Below are 12,069 nucleotides of genomic sequence, written 5' to 3' on the forward strand. Positions count from 1 at the left end.
CAGAAGTTTCCTGCCATTTGAAGGCCACGTTCTGAGACCAGAGCATGTGGTGGAGTTCAACGTTTGATGGTCCCTTTAGAGGATACCAGGCAGGGACAGCATTTGCAGGGGATGGGGCCTGGCCATGTCCTCCACTGGCCTCTGCCACTCAACTATGACCCCAGCTTGGATCCACCCTGGGCCCCTGGAAGCCCCTGTCAGGCTGCAGGGACTTGGGGCCCAGCTCTGGGGGCCGACTGGGTAAGAGCTGGGAGTCTCAGTCTGTCGGCGGGCTGGAGGGCTGGGGGGAATTGGCTGAAGTGTGCCAGGTGCTGCCCTGTGACAGGCGGAGGTTTTGACTGTCTGCACAGGGGAGACCACCCTGGCCCCTGTGAGGTTCTGGAGGCTCATCTGCTCGCTCTGCCTTGACACTTGTGGGTCTGAGAGCTCCTGGGAAAGGGTGTGAATGGCTGTGGAGTCCTGGACCCGGCTCCTGGAGAGGTTCTGGGAAGGTGGGGGCCATCAGGGATGGCTGAGCACAAGCCCACAGAAAGGAGAGAAGTGGTGCTTTGGGGGTTCAGAATGGGAATGGACTCACGTGGAGACCTGTGGACGTTGTTCTCAAGTCGAGTGGGGGAGGAGAGGGCTGGTGGGGGTGGGATGGTAGCTTCTGCCCCACGGATGGTGCCCGGCTGTCCAGTGGGGAGGGTGCCACTGCCCCCTAGTGGTCACCAGGGAGAAGAGCCTGTTTCCCGCCAGCCCATCTGAGTTGCCAGTGGTCTGAGGGGTGCTCTGCCCTGGGTGGGTGTGTGGGGGGTTGGGGGTGGTCACCTGCCTCCTCCTCAGGGGCAGCATGTTGGACACTGCATCAGCGTGCTGCCACCCGAGGCCTACACACCCAGTGTCTGCTTGTCAACTCCGAGCCAAGCTTGAATGAAGAGTTGAGGACATCTGTCCTCCCCCCATCCCATTTGTTCTTTTTCACGTTTATTGAGCACCTACTGTGTGCCTGGAGCTGTGCTTCCCTTCCCATACCAGGGCCAGCGAAGGGAGGAGGCCCCTCTGGGCAGTGGAGACAGCACCAGATCACATCAGCCAGTGTGTGCCATCCGTGGCAGGGATGGGGGTGGGGGGACAGACTAGGAGACTTCTAGGGTTCCTCCAGCTTTCAAGATTTGCTGGGTCCGTTCAGCCTTTGTATTCCCGAAGCCCAGTTGTCATGGAATCAGTGACAGTGGGGTGGTTGTTTGAGCTCTGCAAGCCTCAGCTTCCTCATCTACAGAATGGCCATAATAGCAGCTATTCTGTCTGCTTCACACAGACTGAAAGAGGATGAAATGGAGGCTCGGCTTCTCGTGTTGGGTTGTGTAACGAGTACCAGTCAGGAGTCGGGTCTGGGTTTGTACTCTAGCCACCCATTCCATGATCAACGAGCATATTCTGAGCATCTCCCAGGTGTGGGCCCTGTAGCTGGTGGGCATGTGGGGCCAAGGGGGCTTTTGTTTGTTTAGTATTGGAAGAACAGAGCACCTTCTGTCAACTGGGGGGAATGATCTAGCACAGAAGGAGAAGTTAGTGGTATAGCGGTGGTGGGGTGGGGGAAGTGGAAGAGCCAAGCCCTGGAGTGGAGTGAGGTCGGCTTCAGATGGCTCATCCCCTGTCACGCGGGGTGCAGAGCTTGTGGGCAAACTCGCAGGTAGACGGGAGGACGTGGAGTTGGGAAGCTGAGGGAGTTCATGTCTGTTCACTTCTGGCTGCTTCCGTAGGAGACTGCCAGTGTGGGGAGGAGTGGAGACTTGCAGATAGAAGGGGAGAGAGCCCTGGGGAGGTGCACCGAGCGCCTTAAAGCCCCCCTGAGGTTCAAGGTCACACATTTAAAGTGGGAATAGTCAGTGCTGCTGCTTTGTGTGTGTGCTTCCAGCCAAGCTTTGCTCAGGACACAGGTGTGGGTGGGCCAAGGCCTGGGTTTAACCGGGTCGGAGCTGTGCCCTGTGAAAACAATGGAGGGTCTGGATTGGGGGGCAGGGGTGTTGCTGAGGAATGATTACAGGGCCGGGCCCTGGGATCTCCCTGGTTAGGGAAGGCAGCAGGGGGAGGGCAGCAGTGAGAAAGCAGAGCTGTGAGTGGGCTAGAGGTCTAGAGGTCTCAATGAGAACACGGAGAGAGCTGGACAAGGCAAGTAACCTCCTGGGGCCTCAGTCCTCCTGCAGGTGGTGCCCGGAGGCTCAACTGTGGCTAAAAGTGGGTTGAAGAATGCAGAGTTCCATATTAATTTTTCTCTGTCCCCTTCTCTCGCTCCCGGGGAGCCCGAGTCAGTGCGGTGGTCCCGGTGGCAGAATTCTGAGCCGGGTTTCTTCTTGCTGGAGGACCTGGCGAGGTGGGAGGGCGCGAGCGATGAGGCAGCCCCCTCCCCGTCGACTCCCGCCCCCTCCCACCGCCTCCCTCTGCCCTGGACAGCGCAGCGCCTGTCCGGAACCCGGGGGCGCACATGCCGGGAATTCATTCACGAGCGCCCCGCCCGCCCCCTGGGGGTGGCTTTCGGAAGCCTGAGGGTTCCGCGTACTCTTGGGCCCCGCCGCTCTGCAGTAGTTACTCATCAGGCCCTACTCGGTGCTGGGCGCTGAGGCCACGGGAGGGGATGGTCCCTGCTCCCTGGGAGCGCATATTCTGCTGGGGGAGCCAGACGATAACCCCGTAATCAGATACACACCGGGAATAGTGGCGGGAAGCTTCCCAGGCGAGCTGAGGAGGGAAGGTGAAGTGGCCAGGGGTGCCGGGGGAGGGGCTCTTCCAAGATGCTGGGGGGGGGACCCTCTCCGAGGGGGGGCTGTTCCTAAGCGGAAGCCTGAGGGAAGGGCCGGGAAGAGAATCCTCCAGGGAAGTGAGGGCAGAGGCCCCGAGGCAGGAAAGAAGTGGGTGTGGCTGGCATGGCCAGTGTGCCCCGAGTGCAGCCAAATGAGGCGTGGGCAGCCGCGTGGGCGGGGCCGGATCGCGTGGGGACCGGAGGAGCTGAGATTTGATGCATGAACCTGGGAAGCGGTCAAAGGCTGCTTAGCAGGGCAGAAACGTGACCTAGTGGCTGCTGACTGCCGCGTGGAGAAAGTTTTAGTGCTAGGAGCAAGAATGGAGGTGGGGGTCCTGGGGGAAGGCTGTTTGGACAAGAGCAAAGATGGGGACAGAAGCAGAGGAAAAAAAATGTATTTCAGCATTGAGGGATGTGGTAAAAATGTATTTGTCTGTGTGGAAAGGTGTTCATGATAGATTGTTGTGTGGAAAAAATAATTACAAACACATATTAGTTAGCCAACTAGAAAGGCCTAGAGAAAAGTTCAGAAGGGCTGAGCCAGCAAGAAGCTAGCACAGTGCTGTGTGGATAATTTTTTTTTAATAATTCAATTTTATTGAGATATATTCACATACCATGCAGTCATACAAAGCGTACAGTTGTTTACAGTACCACCATATAGTTGTGTGTCCATCACCAAAATTAATTTTTGAACATTTTCATTACCACGCACACAAAAGCAATAAGAATAAAAATTAAAGTGAAAAAGAACAATTAAAGTAAAAAAGAACACTGGGTGCTTTTTTTTTTTTTGCCCCCGTTTTTCTACTCATCCATCCATACACTGGACAAAGAGGAGTGTGATCCACATGGCTTTCCCAATCACGTTGTCACCCCTCATAAGCTACATTTTTATACAATTGTCTTCAAGATTCAGGGGTTCTGGGTTGTAATTTGATAGTTTCAGGTATTTACTGCTAGCTATTCCAAGTCATTGGAACCTAAAAACGGTTATCTATATTGGCAAAAGAGTGTCCACCAGAGTGATCTCTCAGCTCCTTTTGGAATCTCTCAGCCATTGAAACTCATTTCATTTCATCTCACATCCCCCTTTTGGTCAAGAAGATGTTCTCCATCCCGTGATGCGGGGTCCAGATTCCTCCCCAGGAGTCATATCGCACATTGTCAGGGGGATTTATACCCCTGGGTGTGTGTGGATAATTTTAATCTTATTCTTTGGAGTTATTTGTGTTTAAAAAATTTTTCTGCAATGAGCATGTATTGTGTAAATCACGGGATAGTGAACCCTGCAAGTCGTATTCTGCAGTGGTGATAAAATGCTGCACCCCCTGTGCGTCCCCCACCCCACCCCCACCCCCAGGAGTATGAGGAGCGCCTGGCCAGGCTGAAGGCCGACTACGAGGCAGAGCAGGAGTCTCGGGCCCGGCTGGAGGAGGATATCACTGCCATGCGCAACTCTTACAATGTCCAACTGTCCACGCTGGAGGAGAACCTGCGGAAGGAGACAGGTGGGTGCCCCACACCAGCTGTCAGGAAGGAGGCTGTCCTCCTTTCCTCCGCATTGTGGAACTGACATTTATTCACTTCTTGTGCACCAGGCTCAGTCCAGTGAGGTAGGCACTCAAATTACCTCCATTTTACAGATAAGGAAACCAAGGCACAGAGAGGGCGAGTAACTTGTCCAGGGTCACACAGCTGGTAAAAGTAGCGCCATCTGAGCTCAGAGGCCATGCTTTTACCCCAATACTGCATCCTGAGGCTTCTGCCACAGGCTGGGCCCGAGCTCAAGGGTGGCTTTGGGTTGTAAAACATTACCTGTGTTTACAGGTGAGCTCCTGCCCCAAGTTTGTACATTATCTACATGCAGAGCTTATCTCTTATCAAAGCAGTCAACATTCCTTAATAAGCATTAGATCAGTAGCAAGAACATTTACATTTCTGAAAATTTTTGTCTCCTTTCTGACATTCTAGCGTATTCCACTCCACCAGCCTCATAGAAATGCTTGGGCTGCCAGGCAGCCTAGACATCCTAGTACTCACCAAACTATTCTAAAATCCAATCTTGCAATGATGATGATATTGATAATGTCATCAGAACCCTTTATTGGGCATTAGTGTGTGCAGGTACTGTGTCAGGTGCTTTATCTGCATGTCCTCATTGAACCCTCACCACAATCCTCCCCATAATCCTCCTTTGCCAAAGGTGGAACCTAAGCCATGGGGCAGTCAGCTAACACGTAGAGAGCAGTCCCAAGGCTGGGGAGGTCAGAGAATGGAGAGATCGTGGTGTTGGTCAGAGAAGGCTTCCTGGAAGAGGTAGAAGGAGGCAGTGTTTGAATTCTGATGGGAGAGATGGGAATGGGGGAGAGGTTGGAATCCCCAGACTCTGGGGGCCCTGGGAGGCTCTTATTCTTAAACTGATTTCTTAGAGATAATGGACTTGGGGCCAACTTCCAGGGAAAGGTCCATCTGGTAGACCTGGTTGGGTCCTTGGTCCACTCATTCTAGACCTTTAAGAAGCTCTAAGACAGTTCTCCATTTTCCAGAGGCTGTCCTGAAGCCAGAGGTCCTCTACAAGGCTGAGGTCATGTCCAGGGCTGAGTTCGCCAACAGGTCTGAGTACTTCCCTGCTTTCCAGTATGAGGAGGCCTTCAAACCCGAGATCTATTCCATGCCCGATACTCTGCCCAGCACTGATACCTCCAAGACTGAGATTTTGTCCAGGTATGATGAGCCACTCAAGGTGGGGACCTCCAAGTCTGAGATTTCTCTCGGGTCTGATGAGTTGTTCAAGTTGGAAGAAACGTCCATGTCCGAGACCTTTCCTGGGCCTGATGAGCCCTCCAACCTGGAGTTCGCTGTGTCCGAGATGGAGTCTAAAAGCAAATACTTCTCTGATGAGTATCTCAGCCTGGAGGCCACCAAGCCCCTGCAGGAGGAAGCCCCCTACCTCGGGGAAGAGGAGCCTGAACTTGCACCCCTGGAGCTGTTACCAGTCCTGCAGGACCCATTTGCTGAGCTGGAAGCCAAGCTCGCCAGGCTCTCCTCCACTGTGGCCAGGGCAGATGTACCCGAGGTGGACACGCCCAAGGTCTCCACGCAGGTAGCTGATGTCATGCATGATGTCATGCAAAAACTCAGGGGGCAGAGCTCTGGGGGCTGGAGGCTCAGAGTTTATCAGGTGTGCACAGGACTTTTTACCTCTGCTGCTCTGGCTTTGGTGGCTGGTTCAGAGCCCTGGTATCAGGGGTCTGAGAAAGGGAAGCTTTAAGTCAGTAGGGAAGTTGGGATGGAGATACAAGGTTTTTCCAGGTGAGTACCTCTTCTGCCAACTGAGGGACACCTGTATGGGGGAATCTGCTGAGTTGTGGGGGTCCTACTGAGCTTTGAGGCCTGGGAGAGCTGGGGAAGGCGTTGGTCCACCTGGGTGCACTTTCAGGCTCAGAGCAGGTTGGGGGCCTACAGGACTCCAGCCACCTTTCAGTGACTTCCAGGGGATCCTCAGGTGCTGCCCTTCCTCACTCTGCCCCTTTGTCCAGTGGCTTCTCCCTTCTCAACCCTTTTTAAAAAATTCTCCCCGCCTTTCTCTCTCCACCTCTCCCCTCCCTTCCCTTCCTCTCTCCATGTAAGAGCACAGACCTTTGAGTCAGACCTGGGTTCAGATCCCAGCTCTGCCACTTGGTTGTTGGACTTCGGGCATTTCCCTTTCTGGGCCTTGGTTTCCTCATCTATAAAATGGGGATGATGATGCGGGCTTCACGTGAGAGAGTGCAGCCGGCACTCCTAGAACACAGCAGATGCTTACCTGCCTCTTCTCTCTCTCCCTCTTCTCCTCTCTCCCCTGTTCTCTCCCCTCACCTCTTCATTCCCTTCTTCTGCACCCCTTCCCTCAGCAGGGACAGGCAAGGGGAGAATGGGGAGTTGGTGGGGAGCCTGGGGAACTGAAGGGAGGGCCGGGGTGGAGCAGAGGATGAGTCTGCCCCAAACCACCCTCCTTCCTTCCTCCCGCTCCTGTTCTCCCGCAAGCACCCCTCTCTGACGGATCTGCTGCAGCCCGGTGGCCCCAGACCCAAAGCTGAGACAGCCGACGACCTGCTGCCCGTGAGTGTGAGTGCCTCCTGGTGGGAGGTTTCAGGGAACTGGCTCTATTTGACTCCCTGTGAAACTCCAGCACGTCTCCTCCCTCTTGGCCTCAGTTTCCTCATCCATGAAACAGGGACACCAGCAGCCTTCCCCACTGCAAAGGAATGTACATATCAGAAGAACCATCTTATCTGTTATTATTGATGTTAATAATAGAGGCAGATTGTGATTTTCACTTTCCTTAGTCTTGGAACCCTTTGTCTAAAGGGATAGAAGACTATGTAACAGATGAGGACTGCAGGTCAGGGCTGGTGGACCCTAAGGCACTGGCAGGGAACCCCTGTGGTGGTTTGGAACCCACTTTGAACACCATGGCTCTCAGATCCCCACCCTTTTCTCTTCTGCTTAAGAAAGCACAACAGGCCACTTGGGAGTGAGAGGGAGGTCATGATAGAGAATGCTTTAAATCTACTTACATTTATGAAGAAAGAAAATAATCTACCAAGCCCTGGACTCGATCAGTTGGGTGGGCAGTGAGGCTTGGGCACACTGTAGGCTGTCAGAGTATGGAGAAGGAATGGCCAGCAAAGCCCTTGCTGAGAAAATGACATTTGAGAGGGGACCCAAGCAATAAGGAGCCGGGAAGAGCATCAGACAGAGGGAACAGTAAGTGCAAAAGTTCTGTGGCTGGAAGATCTTGACTTTCTGTGAAACAGAAAATGAAGCCAGAGCGGCTACAGGGTAGACAGGGCGATGCCAGGGGTGAGGTCAGAGGGGGAGGCAGGGACCAGTGAGTGCACAGAGGGCCTCCAGGCCATGGAAAGAAATCGGATTGTACTGCAATGCAATGGGAGGCCACCAAGGGGGTCTAATTAGGCAAGGGATGGAATCAATTTCTGGATAAAAAAATGGCTCTGGCTGCTGGGAAATCACTTTGGGGGGTTGCTAATAGAAATGGTATCAGTAAGAAATCTATTGGAGTTTATTGTTGTGTAACTGGGTTGTCTCTGAGCCAGACGTGATCTGTCCCAGCATGCAGAGGGGCTGGGTGCCCCTTTCGAAGGGTGGGAGCCCCCTGCAAACTGTCTCAGGGGCCTGCTCCTCCACCTCCCCACCCCAACCTCCACCTTGATTTCCCTTTGTGCTTAGGAGGTTGATCTGGTCCTGGAAGCGGCCGAGGAGGTGGTGCTGGCAGCAGAGTCCGGTGTGGAGGCCGAAGCCGAGGCCCAGGAGGCCTTGGTGGCTCAGCCACCGCTTCCGCAGGCCCTGGGAAGCACGAGAAGGGAGAGCGTGGGCGTGGAGGTGGCGGTGCTGACCGACGACCTACTGCCCATCGTGGACCAGCAGCAGGTGCTGGCCCGGTGAGCACCAGGGCTTGGGCTGCGGGCCTGGCGGGTGGGACGGAACCATGTCCCGGACTCTGGGATGGGGGTGTGTGGGTAGATTCTCCTCCATTCCCACTGAGCCCCTCACCCAAATCTGCCTTCTAACCTTTCCGAGCCCCCACTTCCAAACCCACCCGGCACAGCCCCTGCTACATGGTGGGATGGTGCTACACTTAGCAGGGGCGGGCAGGACTCGGCTCTGGAAGCTGCCCAGCTGCCCCCCACCCAATGATTCCACCAGATCCTGGGAAGCAGCTGGTTCTAGGGAGAAAATGAAAGGATGTTGCCAGCCAGGCTTTTCCAGGGTCTTGCCTTCAGGTTTCAGGAATCTCAGGGCAGGATGATGCAGGGTTTCCTTGGGTACCAGCCAAGCCCCCAGCTCCCTGGCTTCCAGAGCCCTCTCTGATATAAGACTTGCCCACCCTAGGGCTAGGTCACCCCCAAACAGTGAAGGTCCCTGGGGTAGCCTAGGGAGCTGGGCTCTCCTCACTTGCTGTGTGGCTTTGTGCAAGTCATTTCACTTTTCTGAGCCTTGGTGCTCACTTCTGTCAATCAGAATAAAGTCAACCCCACTTCCATGATGAAGTCAGCCCCACGGCCAAGCGTTTGGCCTCCTCCCAGCAGTGGGAAACCTGGTCCCACAGACTGCAGTTCAAACATTAACTGAGCAGCTACTGTGCTGGCTTCCAGGAGGCCAATGGGCCAGGTGGGGAGGGAGATAGAAATGTGACATGGTGTGTTGGAGGCCTGGGGAGGGCCATGTCTTGTAGTGGCTGGAAGAGGGTCAGGTTTCCTGGGTTCCCGGTTGCCCGGCCACGCCCTCACTCTAGCACCCCGGGCAGACGTTAAAGCTCTCTATGCCTTAGCTTTCTCATCTGCAAAATGGGTGCTTTTTAACAGTTCCAGCGTGAAAAGCTTGTTGCAAGGGTTAGATGGGACAGTGTGTATTGGGCTCACAGAAGATGCCAGGACAGGCCGTGATTGTTTTAGCCACATGGTCTGGAGTGATGGTCAGGGAAGGCGTCACAGATAAAAAAGTTTGCAAGACAGATACCTCGGGGGAGGCTTTCTAGAAAAAGGGCACAGCATCTGCAAGGGTGCAGAGGCAGAAAACAGCCTGGGTGTTTGGGGAAGTAGAAGCCACGAGTTAATGCTGGAGTGAGTTAGGGGTGTTGGGGTGCAGGGAGATGAAGAAAAGAGGCCCTGTGTGTCCCATTTGGGTGTGTGGGCCTCATCCTGATGGGGAACCTCTGAAGGATTTTAAACAGAGTTGTGATTGGGGTGTGGCTGCCTTCTGTCCTGGAGTTAGCATGCCCACAGCTAATTCTGAGGCTGAGTCAGAGCCAGGAAGCATGGTTTACAGAGTTGGGTTCTTCCCCTGGAGTCTGGTCTATTCTCTGATTATTTCTGGAGTGTCTTTTGTTATGGGCCCCTTTGGAAAGAGGCAGGTTTTAAACATTTTTTGGTGATGCTTTATTAGACAGTGAGGAGTTCCTCATGAGCCTTTTTTTCATAGTTATTTAAAGCTTGTACCTTTAAAGGGCAAACGTGACCTTTTTTTCAGCATTTTAGACAGAAGTATTTTAAAACGTGTTGTGCCTGTCCCTGCCTTCTTAAGCACGGTGCACTGAAGGTAACTGGACATTTTTCACACCCCAGGGTTATCCAAATCGGGCATGAACCTGCTCCGCTGCAGGGAGCAGGGTACGTTAGCATTTGGGGCCGGAGGCTTAGATTGGGGCGACACGGAAGTTTTCACCTTAACTGTTGAGGAGAACCCCCCACTGTGGCTGAGCGCAGGATGCATAGGCGGATCGGGTAGGAGCCCCGGTTCTTAGCCTGAGCAAGTCGCTTCGCCTCTCCGGGTCTCCGCTGACTCCTCCGTGAAGTGGGGTCACTGGAAGCGTTGGATGAGATGATGCTTCGCCCCGAGCCTCCTGGAGAGCAAGCGCTCACTGACCAGCAGATATTGTCATGTTTGCTTTCTCCTCCACGCTGACAGTTTGCAGCTGTTGGAGCAGCAGGTGGTCGGCGGGGAGCAGGCCAAGAACAAGGACCTGAAGGAAAAGCACAAGCGGCGGAAGCGGTACGCGGACGAGCGCAAAAAGCAGCTGGTGGCGGCCCTGCAGAACTCCGATGAGGACGGCGGGGAGTGGGTGCTGCTTAACGTCTACGACTCCATCCAGGAGGAAGTGAGGGCCAAAAGCAAGCTGCTGGAGAAGATGCAAAGGAAGGTGAGGCCCCGGATTTAGGCACCCCCACCCCCACCCCTCTGCGCAGAGATTGGCCGGGCCCCCTCCCACCGCTAGGAATGGCGCTCACGTTCTAGTGGGTGTGTGTGTGCGTGAGTGCGTGTGCGCGTGTGTGTGTGATCAATAACAAAACAGAAATAAGCAAGCCATTATCAGGGAGCAGTAAGTACTATGAAGAAAGCAGGTGACGAGTTAGAGAATACTGAGAGAAGGCTACTTTATTTTTTCATTTTTATTTAAGTATAAGTACACAAGTCATAAGTGCACAATTTGATGCATTTCCGCAAAGTGAAGATTCCATGAAACCAGCACCCAGATCAAGAAACTGGGCATTGACAGAACTCTAGAAGAACCTGGGGCTACTGCAGATGGGGGGACAGGAAAGTTCTTGTGAAGGCAGGGACTTGTAAGGTGGAGCCTTAAAGATAAGAAAGAGCCAGCCATGTGATGAGCTGAGGGAAAAGCATTATAGGCAGAGGGAACAGCCAGTGTAGCGGCCCAGAGGCAGGAACGAGGCTAGCATGTTCTCGAAAAAAGGCAAATGTGGCCTAAGTGTAGGAAGAGGACAAGAAGGAGAATGAGATTATGCCGTCCTTGAGAGTCAGTTATACTCCCTCCTGTGCTTTCTCCACTCGCCTTCTTCTTGCTGTCTGTGGAGGTCCACCCCCACCCCACCCAAACCGGTAGCCCAAGGACCTTACCAAAGCAGAAATCTTGCCCTCCCCACCCCCCATTCTTGGCACTCCTCATTGACCTCAGATAAAGTCCATGCTCCTGATAAAGAATGAAAAATTGAAAACATGATTTATATACAGATATAAAATGAACACATATAAAGATTCTATGTAGCTCATTAATTAACTCTTTTAATTAAAACTAGTTCAAAGGAGTATTTGAAGAATATGTATGTACACACACATACCTATATATACATGCACCATCAGGAATGCTGAAATGAGATTAATAGATGCAAAACTGGTTAATAGCCTATACTGCAATAAAATATAATGTTTGGCATAGAAATCAGTTATATCTCCACATCTTAACTTCTGCCCTTACAGAGCAGTAAGATTGCCTAGTCACTAGAAGTTGCGAAGCATCAGGTTAATTCCTGGAGGATCCAGGAGCTAATGCAACTGAATGCACTCCCCTGAAAGGACACCTACTAATGTCTCCTTTTTCCAAGTTTTGACAGTTTTTCCTCACACTCCTCAAACTGACAAACAGTAGGCTTCTACAGTTTGATTTGTCAATTTTAAATAATATCTCTTCATTGCCACTAATTCCTATAGGACAGTCATTGGGCTTATCTTTTCCCTCTACCCTTCTCATTTTTTTAGTTGCATTATTTTTACATGGTTTGAACATATAACATATACATGTTATTTTCCCAACCTTGTACCCCGCCTTTGTTTGAATCTTGGATGAACAAATAAATATATTCAGTGTGTCCTTTACTCCTTTTGCTGAAATTCCTCATCATCTCTTACTGGCTGAAGCTTGTCTTCTGGTAGATTTCTCAGGAATGATTCACATGCCATACATTTCTGAGTTCTTGCATGTT

The 12,069-nt window shown here is 52.7% G+C and overlaps 1 protein-coding gene across 13 annotated transcripts in view; it reads left to right on the top strand.

Moving 5' to 3' along the window:
• The window catches only part of KIF17 (kinesin family member 17), a 65,192-nt gene that overhangs the window by 19,398 nt on the left and 33,725 nt on the right, over positions 1 to 12,069 (top strand). For 11 of the 13 annotated variants that reach the window (XM_037828301.1, XM_037828302.1, XM_037828309.1 and 8 more), the window contains 5 exons: positions 4,146 to 4,293; positions 5,332 to 5,888; positions 6,812 to 6,892; positions 8,018 to 8,229; positions 10,256 to 10,487. In XM_037828301.1, the coding sequence (XP_037684229.1) occupies positions 4,146 to 4,293; positions 5,332 to 5,888; positions 6,812 to 6,892; positions 8,018 to 8,229; positions 10,256 to 10,487 (1,230 nt within the window). The remainder of the gene's footprint in view (positions 1 to 4,145; positions 4,294 to 5,331; positions 5,889 to 6,811; positions 6,893 to 8,017; positions 8,230 to 10,255; positions 10,488 to 12,069) is intronic. The other 2 variants (XM_037828303.1, XM_037828300.1) reach the window with 2 other exon arrangements.

This window comes from Choloepus didactylus, chromosome 2 (genome assembly GCF_015220235.1).
Source record: "Choloepus didactylus isolate mChoDid1 chromosome 2, mChoDid1.pri, whole genome shotgun sequence".
NCBI classification, from domain to species: domain Eukaryota; kingdom Metazoa; phylum Chordata; class Mammalia; order Pilosa; family Megalonychidae; genus Choloepus; species Choloepus didactylus.